The sequence below is a fragment of the Phodopus roborovskii genome, unplaced genomic scaffold (genome assembly GCF_943737965.1).
Source record: "Phodopus roborovskii unplaced genomic scaffold, PHOROB, whole genome shotgun sequence".
Classification (NCBI taxonomy): domain Eukaryota; kingdom Metazoa; phylum Chordata; class Mammalia; order Rodentia; family Cricetidae; genus Phodopus; species Phodopus roborovskii.
In genome coordinates, this window is record NW_026126575.1 from 1985164 (window position 1) to 2004537 (window position 19374).

The window sequence follows — 19374 nt, forward strand, 5'->3', positions numbered from 1 at the left end:
TTGTAGACCAGGCTGGACTCGATGTCACAGAGATCTGCCTGCCTCTGCCTCACGAACGATGGGATTAAAGGCGTGCACCACCACCGCCCAGCTTGGTTTTGATTTTTTAAAATAGGTTTCTCTCTGTATCCCTGCCTGTTCTGAAGCTCACATATGTAGATTAGGCTGACTTCAGACTCACAGAGATGCACTTGTCTCTGCCTCCTGAATGCTGAGACTAGGGTGTGTGCCACCAGAACAGCCACAATTGGAGGTTTTGTTTTGTCTTTCAAATAGGTGTGCAGTGCTTTACATTTACACATTTTAAAGATTTTAAATACGCCGGGCATTGATGGCACATGCTTTTAATTCCAGCACTTGGGAGGCAGAGGCAGGTGGATCTTTTGGTTTGAGGCCAGCCTGTTCTACAGAGCTAGTTCCAGGACAGGCTCCAAAGCAATAGAGAAACCCTGTCTCGAAAAAAAAAAAAATTTTTTTTTTAATGCTAGAAACAGATGCTTAGAAGAGAGAATCTGAATGAAGTTTTGATTATTTTTTTGAGATTTGTGTGTGTGTGTGTGTGTGTCTTTGCTAAGTGTGAGTGCAGGTGCCCTAGAGGCTAGAAGAGGTATCGTCTGATGTAGGTGTTGGGAACTGAACTCAGTTCCCCTAGAAGAGCAGCAAATGATCTTAACTGCTGGGCCATCTCTCTAGCCCCTTGATATTGTTTTTTAAAATACAATAAATATGAATTTTGTATCTTGTTAATCTTCAGGACAATGAAGGTGTAGTAACAGAGTCCAGACCTCAACTTGGTTTAATACTGTAAGAAATCACCAAAATAAAATTTGTATTTAATAAAACAAAGTTCTGGAATAAAAATGTAGCTTGATTTCCCCCTCCCCCAGCCAAAAATTTGAGCATCTTATTTATGTTTGTGACAAGACAGTAGGTAAACTTTCTGGAAAGTGAAAGTAGAACTGAGAACATAACTCTCTTATTGGCAAACTGCTTTTCTAATATGAGGCCATGTGTTCAATGCTCACAAAACAAATAACGCTAAAGTGCAAATCATAATACCAAAGAAGAGTTTAGTGCTACACACATACATGTCTCTTCAAAATACCACTAAAACTTGTGGTTTGGTTGAACAATTTTAATCATCAATGATAAGAAAATCTGAGGGAACATAGACGTACATTAACTGCTTCAAGACTAAAGACCTCCTAGTCCCAGAACTCAGGGCCTGAGGGAAGAGGATGAGCAGTTTGAGGACGGCCTGGGCTACAAGACATCTTGTCTCCAAACAAACAAAGGTTATAACCAAGAAAGAGTTCCCAAAGTGTTAGCATGATAAGGATAAGGCAGGCCAGGGCCAGTGAGATGTCCCTGGGGTAAAGTGCTTCCATGCTGGCTTAGTAGCCTGAGCTCAGTCCCAGAACCCACACAAAGGTGGAAGGAGAGAATCAACCTCCACCTGCACACACCCAGACCCCTACAAGCCCCCACTAGTGTTTGTTTTTAAAGGTGCGGTTTGGTGTTGTATCTAGAAAAAAGAGTAAGATTTAAAAAGGTTCAGACGGTATTAGAATTTTTCTCACCATCATAAAAGTGAGTCATTTTCATGAAAATGTTTTGACACACCAGTGTGGTGTAGACCCAGTTTCTAATTCACATAAACAAAAGATAGTATGAAACAAGTGAGAGACAGTATAGATAGAAAAAAAAAATAGGTATACTGCTTGAAAAAATGAGATATTAATTCTAAGTAAAAAACTTAGACTTCCCAATAGATGATATGAAAATGAATAATGCCAACAGTAGGAAATGGTATTGAGCCTTTCAATTTCCATTTCTTTATGGGGGAGGGGTGTGGCACTGGGATGAAACCCCAGTCCTGGAGCACACTAGACAAATACTCCACCCCTCAGCTGTATCTCCAGTCCTGGACCTCGTTATTTTATTTATTTTTGAGATTTTATCACTTCTTTCCCTTTCCTCCCTCCAAACCTTCCCTTATACACCTTGTTCTCTTTAAAATACATGGCCTCTTTTCTCATTAATTGTTTCATGTATATGTGTACATATATATTCCCAACTATAACTCCTCAGTATGTGCACTGTTATTTGCATGTCCATTTTCAGATGACTGGTGTTGGATAACTGCTTTGGAGACTATTCCCTGAGGAAGACTATCTCTCCTGCTCTCAGAATTCCTTGGTTGCCTGTAGTCCTTTGTGTAGGTCTGAGGCCTCTTGGTCTTTCCTTTATGCACTTTGGCATGTCTGTTGTTGAAATCGTGTTTAGGTGGTCATGTTAGCGAGACTTTAGTGGGTCCCTGGGCTTCTTGAGTACTGAAATTTGGCTCCTAGCTTGTGAAGACACTGGCTTGAGAGGGGGAAAAGGGTAGCTGGGGTACTGCCCATTGGCACTGATAAAATACACAGAGTGAATGCATCTCCTTCAGGGTCTCTGTGGTCTTCTCTGTGCAGCCCACGAGGAAGAGGACTACCCCCTGGGTATTAACTGCCTTGATGTCTATAAATCACCATAGTTTCTGAACTCTGAAAACTGCAACATTCCTCATAGCATCCTTTGAAAATGCTACAGTGAATACATACTTTTGGGTAGCCATGTTTTTATTTTTTGGTTTTGTGTAAGGAACAGAATTGAGTCTGGATGTATAATCATTATTCCAAAAGGCCATGCACTCATCTCAGATCTATAGTATTCTATTGGAGGAGGTAAGAGAAAGAACATGGGGGAAATCACCAAGCCCTGGAAGCCACACTCAGCATTCAGATATGTAGCTCTTCACAAATTCTGCTCCTACCTTGCTACCAGCTCCACCCTCCCCTTTGCTCCCTTGTTCTGCCACTGGGTCTAATTGGCTCCTCACCTCCCAGCCTTGCCTTGGAGCATGCATACCCCACTCAGCTCTTGAAACTCAGCACAGATGTTACCACCTACACCCAGCCTTCCTCACACCCCTAAGTTGGGACCAGTTTCCTTATGCCATCTGATTCTGTGGCTGATGTAACCTGAGCAAACTCATGGAGCACATTTACTTTGTTAAAATTACCTCATGGTGGGCTGGAGAGATGGTGCAATGGTTAAGAGCACTTACTGCTCTTATAGAGGACCCCAATTAGGTTTCAGCACCCATATCATGCAGCTCACAACTGCCTGTAATTCCAGCTCCAGGGGATCTGATGCCCGCTTCTAGCCTCTGTGGGCATGTGCACAGGCAAATATTTAAAAATAAAACTCAAAGCAGGATGTGGTAGTGCATGCCTTTAATCTCAGCACTTGGGAGGCAGAGGCAGGCAAATCACTTAGTTTAAATCTAGCCTGTTCTATTTATATAGTGAGTTCCAGGCTAGTCAGTGCTACACAGTGAGACTGTGTCTCAAACAATAATAAACCTCATACTTACTTTGACACCTACTATCAAGATGGTGAGATCTCCAGGCTCTCACGTTCTGATCCAGATAATTAGAACTAATGTCCTTGCATCTCTGCCTGCAGAGCATGTGCCTGGGCAAATTTCATCTATGGATAAATGGAACTATCTGCTCTCTTATCACTGGCTCTTATAGCTAATTGTGGGCAGTTATATCCACTGACATCTATCAAACTTCCAATGGCTTATGACATCTCAGAGAATGTCCATCTGTACTTGTTTGTCATACCATCTGACAGATCTACTGTGGCTTGGATAGCTGTTCTCAAAAGGCCATGTGTCAAGGCCATGCTCACCAGGTTGACAGTAATGGAAGGCAGTGAGACCTTTAAGAGGTGGGGTCTAATAGGTCTTTTGGGGGATGTCCTTGAAGGAAATAGAGGGATCCTTATGCCTGTTTCATGTTTCCTGGACATGGGTTTTGTTCTGATGACTAGCCTAGAGTACCTGTGTCATGGACTAAACCTAAGACTGTGGGCTGAAATAAACCCCTTCTTTTTTTCTTTTTTCTTTTTTTTAATGTTATTGACCTTGGGTATTTTCTTACAGTGGCAAGGCTGCTAGTGACTCAGGATCTTTCCTCTTGGAGTTATTAACTCATATTTTCACTTGTTAGGTTTTGTAAGTACTGTTGACTAGGTTACCTCTCTGTTCTGTTCTTTGGCAATAACTATCCTTTGCAATGTACTGAAAACTCCAAGGCAGTGGTTTTCAACCTTCCTAATGCTGCAACCCTTTAATACTGTTCCTCATGTGGTGACTCCCAACCATAAAATTATTTCATATCAGTAATTTTGCTGATGCTGTGAATTGTAATGTAGATATCTTATATGCAGAATATCTGATATGCAACCCCCTGTGACCCACAAGTTGGGAACCACTGATCTGAGAGGTCTTGTGTCATTGGAGTTTTCTGTTCTGCCAAGTCCCGCTGCCCTTCAATCCCAAATGAACACACCGAGGATTATATTAATTAGACATTGCTTAGCCAATGACTCAGGCTTATTATTGGCTAGCTATCTCTTAATTATTAACCCATTTTTATTAATCTGAGTATTTCCAAGTGGTCTTATCTTACCAGAGAGTGCTTCAGCATGTTACTCCTTCATCAGCTACGTGGTGTCTCTCTCACCACCTCTCTCTGTGTCTTCTCCCCAGAATTCTCATCTCCCAGCCCCACCTATCCTTCCTGCCTGGATGCTGGCCAATCAGTGTTTTATTCAACAACCAGTAAGAGAAACATTTGTACAGAAGGGCATCCCCCATCAGTCTTGTTTCCTTGTTTTCTAGATTTCCTCTTGTGTATCCAGTTCCTGTCTGGACTAATCCTCTAGGCCTGCAGCCCACCTCTTAGCTTGGGTTTTCTCTTCACTGAGGATGTCTTCATTTTCCTGTTTCTGGGACATTGCACCTTCCTCTGTCTTGGGGAGCCCCCTTTTCCTTTTTTAGTCACTTTCCGCAGCAGTATCTAAGGATGGTATATGGGAAGAAACCTCCCTAGGGTTTGAGATTGGTGGCCATAGAGGGTGTGTGTTGGAAACCACTCTTCCTTAGCATTTGAAATGGCCCACCATAGAGATATCCTACAGCTGAGAAATCTGGAGCTGTTTTGATCATTGGCTCTTTGTGTGAACTTCAGTGGAATCTGGGTAGGTAGAATGCAGGCCTGCTTGCCAGCAATCTGGGAGCTTAGTTGGAGAAAGGCCTGATCCCGTTTTTACCCTTAAATTTCACAGTGCCCTCCCAATAGGAGCCTGATTGCCCCATCAGACTGCCCTGGTTTATTTCCCCAGACACTGGGCTACTTGCAGATGGTATGTGGGATATCCAATTACATTGCCTTTTAGAAAAGCAGAGAATAGTGTCTAGAATTAGTATATCCCATATAACATCTGGGATAGCCTCATATCAAACACATTGTTTGTTGCTTGCTTAAAATTCAAATTGAGCTGTATCCTGGTTTTGTTTTAATTTGTTTTGTTTAGTATCCTCACCCAGATTTCTACCTCCTTTTCCCTGGTAGGGAGGGTCAATCATTCAATTGAGAGGGCCATGGGAGGCATCTGTGTTTAACCACTGTAGTGAGTTTGACTTCCAGCCCAGATTTGGTGCATGACTACTGAAGCCTCACACAAGCCCAGCAGTAGCATGGAAGTTTTACCATCATGCAAGGACTTACAGACCTAACACACCCCTGCTCTGGACTCCCCTATGCCCCTGCCCCAGAGGTGCTGATAACACACCCCACCTTTTCAAGCAGTTGGCAAATAGGAAGACAGAATCACTTCATATCCATGTGCTTTCTAAGAGCTGATGTTCCTTTAACCATCATTCACCTTCCACTGTTTCTTTTTCTTTGGCTGTGTGAGTTTTTACTTTTTTTGGGGGGAGGGGAGAGTTCTTAGTTCAAGGGGATTTCCTGAGAGGAGCAAGAGATTAGGGGAGTGAAGCATTAATCTAATTAGTCTTTATCAACAAAGAACTGGCAGTCAAATATTGGGGGGAAGAACCTGAAAGATCAGAGAACAGGGAGCAGCCACCCACTGCTTCCTACCTCTTCAGCTCCTCCATCCAGAAAGGGCCCAACCTCTTTCCACCCCACCTTATTACTTCCTGTCTCAACTCTCTACAGTTCTCCAAACCTCTGTGGTTAGCTAGTGGCTAGCTCCACCCTCTGGCTCCAAGAAAACTTTATTTTTGTCAGAACACAATCAAAATACAACAGACCTTAGAAACCCAGCATTCTGCTTCTGGTCTCCCCCATATCCCTGCTCCAAAGGCACAGATAGTACATCCCATCTTTGCGAGCAGTTGGCAAATCACTTCTGATACAAGACATGAAAATATGCAAATTATTGATAAATGACATTTTTTTCAAAGTGGACATAGTTATGCATCCACCCGGATCAAGTGAAAGAACATGGCAGTCCTATAAGCCAACTGACCTCTCCAAGGCTACCCACCAATGGCCTTCTTGAAGAACTTTTACAAGGACAAGATAGTGTGAGTTTTAGGTTTTCCAGGAAGTAACATCTGTGATGACCCAGTTCTGCTCATGCTCTGTTAGCACAAAAGCAGCCACAGACAATAGCAAATGAGTGGCCATGACTGCGTTGCAAGAAATCTTTATTTACAAAGGAAGGGGAAGCAGGATTGAGTCTGCAGGGCTGCAGTGTTAGCTCCTTTCTGTACCCAGTCCCCCCATGCCTCTGGGAGTTGAGAGGCTGCGCTGCGGAAGGCTTTGCCTCAGGTATGGCACACTAACATTGGCATGCCCTTTGCTGTGGCCCTGCCTTGCTCACGCACAGAGTGAGGTTCCACTCCAGAAAGATAAACCGAGTAGTTTACCACTGCCCCATGATTTATGATAGACTTCAATAATTGTCTCTGACCCAAAGTTTTCACCTAAGTGGAGACAGACCGTACATTGATAGCACCCATGTATCTCCCCAAAGGAGCTGATTTGACTTACTGGAGTTTGTGGAAATTTAATCTTGAGGACATATTCACAACCTTGGCTATGGTGGTGACAGGGCAAGAGGAGACCAAGGGTAAACACACCCAACTCATGAGCTGAAGAGAACCAGATAGGGACAGAGAGGAAGGTTTTTCATGGTGGTCAGAAGAAAACCCACATGTAGCTGAATGAGATGGAGGCATGGATTCTGGCTGTTAAGACACGGTGCTTGCTAATTCATGTCTCCTGTTGCTGATACAGTTGACTACTAGACACAGGATCTGTTTTCTCCTCCTCCTCCTCTTCCTTCTTCTCTTCCTTCCTCCTCCTCCTTCCTCCCCCAACTCTCTTTGAGACAGGGACTTACTATGTAGATCAGGCTGGTCTTGAACTCACAGAGATCCACCTGCCTCTGCTTTCTGTGTGCTAGGATTATAGGTATGTGCCACCATACCTGACTTTCTTTCTTTTGGAGACAGAATTTCATGAATCCCAGGATGGCTGCAAAACTAGCTATGTAGCTGAAAATGACTTTAAACTTCTGAGGTCCCTGCCTCTATCTCCTAAGTGTTAGGGTTACAGGTGTGTGCTAGCTACCACATCCAGTTTATGTGACTCTGGGATTGAACATAGGGTTCTGTATGTGTTTGGCAAGTACTCTACCAAGTGGAGCCCATTCCCACCCTCAAATAGGTTTCTTTTCTTTTTTTTAAGATATTTTTATTTTATATGTATGAATGTTTTGTCTGCATGTAGGAACACCACATGTGTGCAATACATGAGGCCAGAACAGGCTTCAGATCCTGTAACTGTTGCCTTTCCCAGTATGCATACCTATAAAAGTTGAAATTTCTGTGTTGATGTTAATGTTTAAGTTTTCCACAAGGAACAGTAACAATCCTAAGAGCAATCTTTGAACTCTCCGGAAAGAAGATGGGGACCCACTTCATTGATTCCCCTTGATTCAACTTGATGCATCTTGACTACAAACATACCCTAAAACTGGTTTGGAACTATAATGCTTGAGACAACTCCAGACTAGCTAGCTGACATGGTGCACCTTCTTATTACACCTGGCCAGAGTTTCAGATAGAACTCCAGCCAAGCATATCCTGCCACACAGAGACTAGCTACAAATGTTACAGCTAGTTCCCTCGAGAAATTTTGTTGCCTCATTTTTTTCCCCCACAGGATCCCATGGAGTCATCATCATCCCATTTCAACAGGAAGTAACCCTAAGAAAACAACGCTCCCTTTCCCTACTGTTGGCATTAAAGGATAATGTTCACCTGCATAGGGTTGTGTTTTAGTTGCTTATGGTTGATGGAAGGTGATGTTCAGACTTGGGTATCTCTTTTAGATAAGTATAGGGTATGGTTGGGAAGAGTATGGTTGGGATGGGATATAGGTGAGGTCTAGGTCTGGGGTCCTGGACCCCAGCTCACAGAAAGCATCTGGGGGCATCCTTGGAGCCCGCCATGGTCATCTGGTTCTGGTGTGATTTCTTCCTGAATAAACACCAATTAGCCTATATTGTGTCCCAGAATCTTATTTCCCATGCAATACCTTTCTCTCACCATGTAAAATCTTACATGGCCTCTGGACTCTGACTGGGTAAAGCATTCAGCCTTCCAGAGCCTGAATAAAGCAATCTTTTTATTAAGAATGCACTACTGAGAGTTATGAGCGATAGAAAGGTGAATAACATGCATGTCCCAGAGGTCTCTGTCTGCACACTTTTATTTTCTCACATAATATATCCAATTATGGTTTTCCCTCCTTCTACTCCTTCCAGTTCTTCCTCACCTGCTATCTTTGTCCCCCTCTACTCACTCTATATTTACTCTCTGTGGTTCTATGGAATTGTAATTTCATTATCATTGACTTAACAGCTAATAGCCACATATTAGAGAATAAGTATTTGTTTTTATGGGTCTGGGTTATCTCACTCAGGATGCTTTTTTTCTAGTTCCATCGATTTACTGGTGAAGTTCATGATTTGCTTTTTTTTTTTTTTTTAATAGCTGAGTAATATTCCATTATGTAAATGTAGCACATTTTCTTTATCCATTCACCTGGTTGAGAGACATCTAGGTTTCCAATTTCTGACTATTACAAATTAAGTAGCAATGAACACAGAGCAAGTGTGTCTATGGTAGGATATAGTATCCTTTGGGAGTATGCCCAAGAGTGGTATCACTGGGTCTTGAGGTAGATCAGTTCCTGAGGAATCGCCACACTGATCTCCACAGTGGCTGTATGAGTTTGCACTCCCACCAGCAGTGGAGGAGTGTTCCACTTTCTCCACATCCTCTCCAGTAAGAGTTGTCACTTGTACTTTTCATCTTAGCCATTCTAACAGGTGTAAGATGAAATCTCAAAGTGGTTTTGATTTACGTTTACCTGATTACTAAGGATGTTGACACTGCTTTAAGTATTTTCAGGCATTTGAGTTTCTTATTTTGAGAATACCCTGTTTAGATACCTTCACACCAATGCACATAAAATAAATTTAAAATAAATTTAAAATAAATTACTTTTTTTAAAAAGAAAACAACCCATTGTTCAATTTTAAGAAGTCTTTAATTTCTTTCTTAATTTATGTCCTGACTCATTTTTTTTTTTCATTCAGTAGTGAGTTGTTCAGCATCCATGAGTTTGTAAGCTTTCTACTGTTTCTCTTGTTTAATCCATGGTGGTCAGATAGGATATAAGGTCTTATTTAAATTTTCTTGTATCTGTTGATACTTGTTTTGTGTCTGAGTGTGTGGTCAATTTTGGAGAAAGTTCCATGAGGCACTGAGAAGGTATATCCTTTTGTGTTCAGTGAATTGTTCTGTAAATATCTGTTAGGTCCATTTGGTTAATAACATCTGTTAGCTCCAGTATTTTTGTTTAATTTTATCCAAATGATCTGTCTATTGGCAAGATTTGGGTATTGAAGTCTCCCACTATCAGTGTGGGAGGGTCAATATGTGACTTAAGCTGTACTAACGTTTATTATTTGAACATGGGTGCCTTGTGTTTGGTGTATAGATGTTAAGAATTGTAATGTCCTCTTGGTGGAGTTTTTCCTTTGATGAATATGTAGTGTCCTTCCCCATCTCTTCTGATTAGTTTTTGTTTGAAGCCTACTTTGTTGGATATTAAAATGTCTACACTGGCTTGCTTCTTGGGTCCATTTTCTTTGAATATCTTTTCCCATCCTTTTATCCTGACATGATGTCCATCCCAATGTTAAGGTATGTTTCTTGGATGCAGCAGAAGGATGGATCCTGTTTTCATATCCATTTTGTTAGTCTTTTTGATGGGGAATTCAGACTTTTGGTCTTGAGAGATAGCAATGAGCAGTGTTTGTTGGTTCCTGTTATTTTGTTGTTGTTGTGGTGGTGGTGTGTGTTCCATCTCTTTTGAATTGCTGGTCTTGGACCTGTGTTTTCTTGGGTGTGGTTTACCTCTATAAGTGGAATTTTCCTTCTAGAACCTTTGGTAGGGCTGGGTTTGTAGATAATGCTTAAATTTGGGTTTACATGGAATGTCTTATTTTCTCCATCTATTGTGATGGATATACTATTCTGAGCAGACACCTGTGGTTTCTTAAGAGTCTAGAACATCTGGCCAGGATCTTCTGGCTTTCAGAGTCTCCATTGAGAAGTCAGGTGTGATTCTAATAGGTCTGCCTTTATATGTTACTTGGTATTTTCTGTTGCAACTTTGAATATTCTTTCTTTGTTCTGTATTTTGATTATTATTATGATGTGCTGAAAAGAATTTCTTTTCTGGTGTTCTGTATGCTTCTTGTACCTTGATAGGCATCTCCTTTTTAGGGAAATTTTGTTGAAAATATTTTCTGTGCTTTGACATGGGTTTCTTCTGCTTCCTATATTCCTATTATTCTTAGTTTTGGTCTTTTCATAGTGTCCAAGATATCCTGGATGTTTTGTGCCAGGAGTATTTTGGATTTAACATTTTCTTTGACTGAGGTATTTATTTCTTCTCTCGTGTATTCAGTGCCTGAGATTCTCTCTTCCACTTCTGTATTCTGTTGTATTCTGTTGGTGAGGCTTATCTCTGAGGTTCCTGTTTGAGTTCCTAAATTATTCATTTCCAAATTTCCCTTAGTTTGATTTTTCTTTATTTATGAAATTATTCTAATTTCACTTTCAGGTCTTGAACTGTTTTATCCATTTCCTTCCATTGTTTGATTGTGTTTCCACAGATTTCTTTAGGGGATTTATTCCTTTCCTCTTTAAGTACCTCCATCATATCCATAAAGGCTATTTTTAATGTCTTTGTTTTGTGCTTCAGCTATGTCGCAATTCCTAGGGACTAGCATGGTAGGGTTTCTGGGCTCTAGTGGAGACATATTGTCCTGATTGTTGTGGAATATTAGTTAAAGATGTGTTATATCCTTTTATACTGTGGAATATTTGTTTAATGATGCAAAGATGTGTTACATTCTGATGGGGGGGTGTCCTGATGAGTATATGTTTCTCTTATTGGTTGATGATTGCACCATGCATTCTCTGGTAAGATAAGGCCATATAGAAATACACAGATTAGTAGTGATGCATTAATAATTAAGACAGAGCTAGCCAATGAGAATCCTAAGACATGGGACAAAGATTTTACATTTAATATGTCTTTGTGTGTTTATTTGGGGCAAAGCAACTGTGGACCATGTGGGACAGAAACCTCCCTCTTCAGCATTCTTTTATATTTGTTTAACTCTGTGAAGCTGTGTTACGTTGCCTGCCTAAAACATATGATTGGTCTAATAAATGGACAGGCAGGACTGAGAGAATCAATATTGGTAGAAGGGAGGGGTAAAAAGTGAGAAGGGGTTAGCCACCCAGCCACCCAATCACTCAGACACCCAGCCACACAGACACACAGCCACCCAGCCACCCAGTCACATAGACACACAGTCACCCAGCCACACAGAGCCACCCAGCCACCCAGTCACACAGCCACACAGTCACACAGCCACACAGCCACCCAGCCAGTCATGGAGTAAGAAGTAAAGACAGACATTAGAAAAGAGAAAGTTAAAAGCCCAGAGGGAAACAGTAGATGGGATAATTAGTTAAGAAAAGCTGGCCAGAAATAAAGCAAGCTAAGGCCAGGCATTCATGAGGAAGAATAAGTCTCCAAATGTTTATTTGGAAGCTGGTTGGTGGTCCCTCAAAATGCTGAAAGAATAAAAAACAAAACAAAAAGACTACAGTTGTTATTGATTGTGGTTTTATGCTGGTGTCTAGGCATTTGGGTTTGGAATGATTGTAGTTCCAGGTCCTGTTATCTGGTCTTGGTCTTTGTTGGGTGGGTATTTTGTCCCTTGGTTTCTGTTGCCCTTTCTCATTCTTAGGAGGGTGTGGTGGCTATGTGCTACCTGGTAGGGAATTCTAATGGGATTTTGATAGGTGTGATCTCTGGGGCTTCAGGGATTTGGGAGCTGGCACTTATGAATGGGGATAGGTGTGGGGGGGGGGTGGACTGAAAATGCCCACAGGAGGGAAGAAGGCAGGGTTTTCCCACCAGGCTCCTCTCAGTTCCCTGAGAATTGGGGCAGAGAGTGGCGGGGGGGGGGGGCAAGTAGTCTTCTCCAGAGCCAGGGGTGAGACTGGAGACTGGATTTGGAGAAAAGGAGGGGAAGGGAAGGTATGAAGTTCATCTACTTGCTTCTCTGACAGGCTGGGCAGTGGGTTCCCAGGGAATGCCTGTTGCATTTGGGGGCTGGAATAAAGTGATGAGCTGGGGGGAAGGAGGGTTGAAGGGGAAGATATGTGATCCACCCAAGATAGGGGGATGGGAAGGGGAAGGAGGAGGCCACAGATGGTTTGCTGCAGAGCTGAGGGTGAAACTTGGGGACTGGATTTAGAGGAGAGGAGTGACAGTGAACACCTGAAGTTAGCCTACTGGCTTCCCTGGCTGGAGTCCCTGCTCTGTTTTCTAACTGGCTCTTTCAACAGGAGTGTCTCTGCCTCCCCGGGCCTTATTATAGGTCCCATATAACAGACTCATGAAGATCCAATGAGGTAGCAACTGGCTCCAGCATGTGGAGTCTTTCCCAGCAAGACTGCACAAGGCAGCTGCATTTGCTCAGACCCATGCCCAGGTGTAATAGGTATGACTTAACGCTGGAGTGCCCAATCAAGGGCCAGAGTCAACTGCACAACCTATGACTCTCCTACCCTTTGAACCCCTACCTTCTGCTAATGATGCACTCCTCCCTGGTGCCACTGTTAAGAAGCCTTGGGATGGTTCACAAAGGGATATGAGACGTTGACTAACAAACCTGAAAGGGCCAGAGGCAAGGCTGACTTCTGGGATGATTTACTTTGGGTATTCTGCAGTCATCATGACCTGGCTCTCTGCCCACTTTTCCCTTTTGCTATACAGGTTTTATTTATGGTGGCTCCTCAGTTCCAGACATCCCTGCTCCTAGAGGCCCTCTGGGGAGTAGAGGTGACCTCTTGCTGTGTCTTCACAGGCTGGCAGTGCCAGGGCATCTGTATTGATACCGCTGCCATTTTCCTGGTGTTTCCTGACCAGAAAAAGAGAGGGTGGGGGAATAAGATATTCACATATTTGTGTGGACTTTTGTGTGGGTCACATAAAGGATTTCAAGTATGATAGGCAGGAAAATTATTCCCTTACCACATCACACCTGTGCCAGGACCTGCATATATTTTGTTACATGGTAGAGACTAAAGTCACCAATCAAGAAGTCCCCTGAATGGTCCGCAGGCCAATTTAATCATAGAGTCCTGGAAAGTGAAAGAGAGAGACAGAGAAGATGTAGGACTGGCTGTGTGGTTGCTGGTTCTGGAGATGGAGGAAGGGGCCTCAGAATAAGACAGCTCAGCAGATTCTGGAGGCAGAAACAGAAGAGTCTCCAGAAGAGTCACAGCCTCACTGCCATAGACTTTAGCTCATGGAGATTCACAGGGACTCTTGAGTTCCAGGATTGAATGGGGATGAGTCTGTGCTGTTTTAAACCTCAGAATCCATGGTTATCTTGTTCCCCTGAGGTTATATAGTAACACGGGAAATGTGGGCTCCTGGCATTTTTGCCTACTGAGATGGGTTTGGCTTTTCACCTCATGAGATGAAACTTTATAGATGGGTGTGGTGGTGCATGCCTGTAATCCCAGCACTCAGGAGGCAGAGGCAAGAGGATTGCAAAATTGAAGCCAGCTTGGGCTATAGCAAGACTGTCTCAAGGGGGCGGGGAGGGGGCTGTATTTGCCCATCTGCTTTGTGTAGAATGAGGGGCCATGAAGAGAAGGGCCAGAGTTTGCACTGCCCTGGAAGCAGGCCACCTGCTGCCCCTTGCCCATCTCCCCACCTGCCTCTGTCCTGGATGTTAATTCTCTGACATGACATTCCCCTATCTGCTCTGAGGCCACCATATTTACCAGGCACCAGGATTCTTGTTCAACCGAAACTTACACTCACCCACAATATGACAACCAAAATGCAGGCAATTGTTCATTAGCAAAAACGTATTTTATAAGTCTTCAGTCAGAGCATTTCTTCATTATAAAGTCAGCTTGAGAACAATGCTGCATCTTGCTGAGCACAAACTGAGTCAGTGAGGCTGACAGCTGCATCCTTTATCAGCCCAGCATCCAAATTACTTCCCTATTGTGTTTCCTCACTCTGCATCCAGCAATCCTGCGTCACAAAGATAAGAAGCCCCAGTAGTAGACATTTTATAAGGGGCCTTCCTGCAGTGTCAGAAGACCTTCAGTGACAGTGAAGGAGTAACAGGAAGGTCTGTTCAAATGGAATCTCTAACAATAGTTCTCTGGGAGGGCAGTGAGGTTTGTTTTGAATCACAAATAAGGAAGTCAGACTTAGAAGCCCCAGCTGAGAGTGAGCACTGGAGCCCAAGTCTGTACTCTGGGTTCTGGATGTAGAACAAAGGGTGTTCACACAGACATCTGAGACCGTGGATGTGCCTGCTGGGGAAAAACCTGAGGATATACCCAGCTCCTGCCTCTCCTCCACCTCTGGGACACGTCCCAGACTAGCCACTCTCCCCCAGCATTCCCTGGGGAGTTCCCTTACCATACTTCCTATTGTTGACAGCAATTGTGTCCTAGCCCAGGATGGCTCTCAGTACCTGATGATGCCCTGGAGGCCTCTACTTATGTTCCCAAGATGCTAAGCACTGGGGAAATGAGAACCATCTTCTCTCCCTGAAATCTGAGATCCTCTAAGGTCCTGGTTTCTGTTCAGTTCAGTTCTGTTCTGTACTTTGACCTGGGAAATGCTGGTCATGGTGGCAGCATGAAGGCTAGTAGCTAAAGCCTGGTATTTGTGTTTAACACAGTATTTCACTCAGCATTTTCTCACTCAGTCCACACACCAACTCTGTAAAGGATGTGGGGATTTCCTTCCCATCTGTGTAGGAGGAAGGTAAGATTGGGAAAGTTCTGCCCATGGTCCAGGCTACCAAGTGGCCAGTGCCTTCAGAAGATAAGCCACTGAAACCCATGATCCAGGTGACAGGCAGCTTCTATCACGCCAAGTGGGTGAGCATGGACAGGGATTCTGAAAGGGGACTCATGGCTGTAGAGACCCTCTCCCAAGACTGGCTTGGGCCAATTGGTGGAGCAGCTCTGGTTTGCCTGAGAAAGGTTATCACTCTCCACTAGGGGGCAGAATGAAGATGCTGGAACTGGTAGTTCAAGACAGCTCAGAGACTGACCTTAGTTTAGACTTGCTGTCTCCCAAAACTCCACCCATGGGCGAGATACTGCAATAGGGACTTAGAGTGACCTCAGAGAGACAGACATGATCCCTGCCTCTCAGAGTGCAGCCTTCTGGGGATGCACCTGTGCTAGGCCCCCAGAATTCCCACCTTGGTGTCAGAAACAAGTTGCAGGTGGCTCCAGTTTGACTGAACCTGCCTCTCCTGTCAGGGAGAGGTTGGAACCTGGAGAGCACAATCTGTCCCCATGCAGGGTTTGCGGTTCTCTGGGAAGATCCCAGGGCACCTTCCCTCCTTACACAGGAGCTCTTGTGAAGTCGTTGGGGACCAGCCACCAAATGGATCTGCTGTGCATCCAGAAATATGAATGGGAGAAAACAGAATGGTTTCCATGTGTAATTGCACATCTGGGGAGAGCTCACTGTACCCTGCTTGGGCTGGAGTAGGCATCACCTACCCTCCTAGCCAGGGGAGGAATCTGAAGGAGGAAGCAGGTTGCCAATGGGTGCCTCTTCTCTCTTACTCAGAGCCTGGGTCCCCATGTTTAGACCTGCTGTGTTCAGCCAACCTCAACCTGAGGAAGGTCCCATGCAGCTGAGAGCTGGGCAGAGGCCCTGGGCATCCAGTTTAGTCTAGTCACACAGTACTAACCCTGAGTGTCCTCTGTGTCCAGGAATGCTCTGCTCACTGTGGCTCATGGCAACAGAGCTGGGTTCCAGGTATAAACATTTAGCTCACAGTGGGCACTGCTGCTGCAAGTCAGGATAGTTCTAAGAGACAAAGCTGGGGCAAAGTTCCAAGAGAGATGGCTCCTTCCTCTTTCAGGCACTGTTCACCTAGTTATAACCTTTCTGCTCTTTGGAACAAATCCTGTTTGCAAGCAGTGTGACCAGGCTGGACTAGATGCCACAGGCATGCACCAGCTTTCCTTCTTTAGGGCCTTTGACTGGCCACTCCCACATCCTCATCATCAAAAGCACCCATGGAACTGCTTGGCAGTGTTCCGGGTCCCTAGCAGAGCAGGGTGCTGCCTTCCTCGCACTCATTGTCCCACTCCTATGAACCCTCACCATCTGTCCTGCACTGCCCTATCTACTTTACCAGGCTGGGATGCCCCTAAGGGAAGACCCTGTACCACCCACCCCTGCTATTGTTCGGTACAGCTTTACACTGGGGCCACTATGCATGCAATGAGAATGTCAGCGACACACAGTATGCTGCGTCTTGCATCTGAGACCTGGCTGCCAGGCCACGGCTCCTCCAGCTGTGAAATCCTCATCTTTGCCCTCTGTGGTCACCACCTTCTTCAGTCAGATCTGATGGTGGTGGGATGAGGTCTCGGGGGTTCATCCTAGCTACCAGGCAGACATCATAGCTGTCATGCATGAGGACGTTGATGGCGACAACATTCCACTGGTTCTCCCAAGGGTCCAGCTCCAAAATCTCTTTGGAGATAACCTCATGTCGATCTGAAAGGTAGCAAAGTAGGAAGACAAAAAAAAAAAAAAAAAAAAAAAAAAAAGCAAGAGTGTGTTAAGCTCAGAGGCTGTTACCACTCTATCCAACTACATTCTCTTTGAGGGTTAATCCACAAACCACTGAAAAAGGTACTTTAGGACAGTGGAAGCATGTGTCTGAATATTTAAGAATTTAAAGAAGACTACTGTGATGATATTTTGTTTGTAATCTAACATATAAAGCTTGTTGAAGATCAGAGTATGAAGCTAAGCCTCTAGTTAGCCAGGCAGTGTTGGCACACACCTTTAAGCCCAGTACTTTGGAGTCACATACTTTTAATCCCAGCACTACGGAGTTGGATACAGGAGTGATCTGTCTGGGCAGAGAAAGGAATATAAGGTGGGAGGAGACAGGAGCTCATTGCATTTGGTCTGAAGTTTCCTCGAGATAGCATCCAGTCTAAAGATTCATAGGGACAGGATCATCCTTTTTGTCCGAGGATTCCGTAAGGGTAAGAACTAGTGGCTGGCTGCTCTGCTTCTCTGATCTTTCAGCATTAACTCCTATATCTGACTCCGGTTTTTATTATTAAGACCAATTAGAATTTTCACAACAAGACTACCATGCAGCTTACATCAAAAATTTGTCTGAGCATGGCTGGAGGGATGGCTCAGCAGTTAAAAGCACTTGTTGCTCTTGCAGAGGACCCAAGTTCAGTTCCCAGCATCTACATGGGGCGGCTCACAACCACCTGTAACTCTAGTTCCAGAGGATCTAACACCCTTTTCTGGTTTCCTGGGACACCACACATATGGCACACACACATATAGGCAGACACTCTCACACACACATAAAATGAAAGTGAATGTATCTTTAAAAATTATGCAGGTATTGACAGAATACAATTCTGTGTCACATTGGAAGGGGTGTTCTGGTGCTGTGGAGTTGTCTTGATTTCCGTATGTACAAGAGGAAGGACAACCTGAGTAGTGTGACCTTGACACAGTCATCACCTTCTCTGGACATATAGTTGGACAGATACTGACACCCAGCCAGGATGTGGGCAGGAAGCAGACAGCATGAGAACACTGGGCAACTTGAGAACTTAGTAAAGGGGGCTTGAGAAAGATGTGGGTGAGGTTCAGGAAGACCCATCATAGATACCCCAGTGTTCCTGGACTGATAACAGCAGGGTTTACAATCCTGCAATGAGACGTCACTGGCTTCCAGAGGGGTACTTTCTGGATGGGTCTGCAGGTAGAAAAAGGTAGATGCAACCACACTTGGCAAGTGTGCAAATGCAGCAATGTAGGATAAATGTCCTGTGCTCTGATTGTGATGATCAGTATGTGACAGTCAGCGAAGCATGGCCAGGAGGAATTGTAGGAGACAAATAGCCTAGTGTAACATTGTCCCAGAGTCAGGGGACAAGGCACACCATTCATTGGTCATGCAGTGGAAGGTAGGCACAGGCTAGGTTTCCCCCAAAGATCAGGTGTCTATTACTGTCTAGGTTTTTTTGTTTGGTGGATTTTTAATCATTTATCTTTATGTATATGTGTGTGCATGTTACCTACAGAGCCTAAATGAAGTCATCAGATCCTCAGAGCTAAAGTTAGAAATAGTTATGAGCTGTCCTGTGGGTCCTGGAAACTGACCTCAGGTCCTCTTTGAGAGCAGCAAGTGTTCCTTACTACCAATACATCTCTTCATTCCCTTAATATTTTCATATTGATTTTTAAAATATTCTTTATATAAAGACATTTAAAATATCTGTCTTTAGTTGGGCGGTGGTGGCACACTTCTTTAATCCCAGTACTCGGGAGGCAGAGGCAGGTGGATCTCTGTGAGTTCGAGGCCAGCTTTGTCTACAAGAGCTAGTTTCAGGACATCCTCCAAAGCCACAGAGAAACCCTGTCTTGAAAAAAACAAACAAACAAACAAAAATCTGTGTTTTCCTTTTTTAAAATAAAAATACCAACTTTGTTTCCTATAAAATGTTTTCATGTAACATATATAAAATATAAACAAAATTTTACACAATTGTCTTATAAATAAAATGTTAATTTTAGAATAGTAATTTTTTTTTTTAAAGAAACTACGGCTTTTCTTAGAAAATGGCTCTTTGTACATTTCCTCATTAACAAAAGTTTAGCCTGATACTAGTTCTGGCCAGCAGGTGGCAATAAAAGCAAATATTTAAAATGCAGGCTTTCCTGCTTTAGTTAGTCATTAATTCATTTATTGATTCATTCACTCACAGGTGCTGGGGATTCCTAGAACCCAGGGCCTCAC

At 43.7% G+C, this 19374-nt stretch overlaps 2 protein-coding genes across 2 annotated transcripts in view; one reads left to right on the forward strand and one right to left on the reverse strand.

Moving 5' to 3' along the window:
- The window catches only part of Mgll (monoglyceride lipase), an 883522-nt gene that overhangs the window by 606633 nt on the left and 257515 nt on the right, over positions 1–19374 (forward strand). The window lies entirely within an intron of this gene.
- Positions 16808–19374, reverse strand: part of Kbtbd12 (kelch repeat and BTB domain containing 12) — a 67260-nt gene continuing 64693 nt past the window's right edge. The window contains exon 5 of the mRNA XM_051203387.1: positions 16808–17090. Within this exon, the coding sequence (XP_051059344.1) occupies positions 16897–17090 (194 nt within the window). The 3' untranslated portion in view covers positions 16808–16896. The remainder of the gene's footprint in view (positions 17091–19374) is intronic.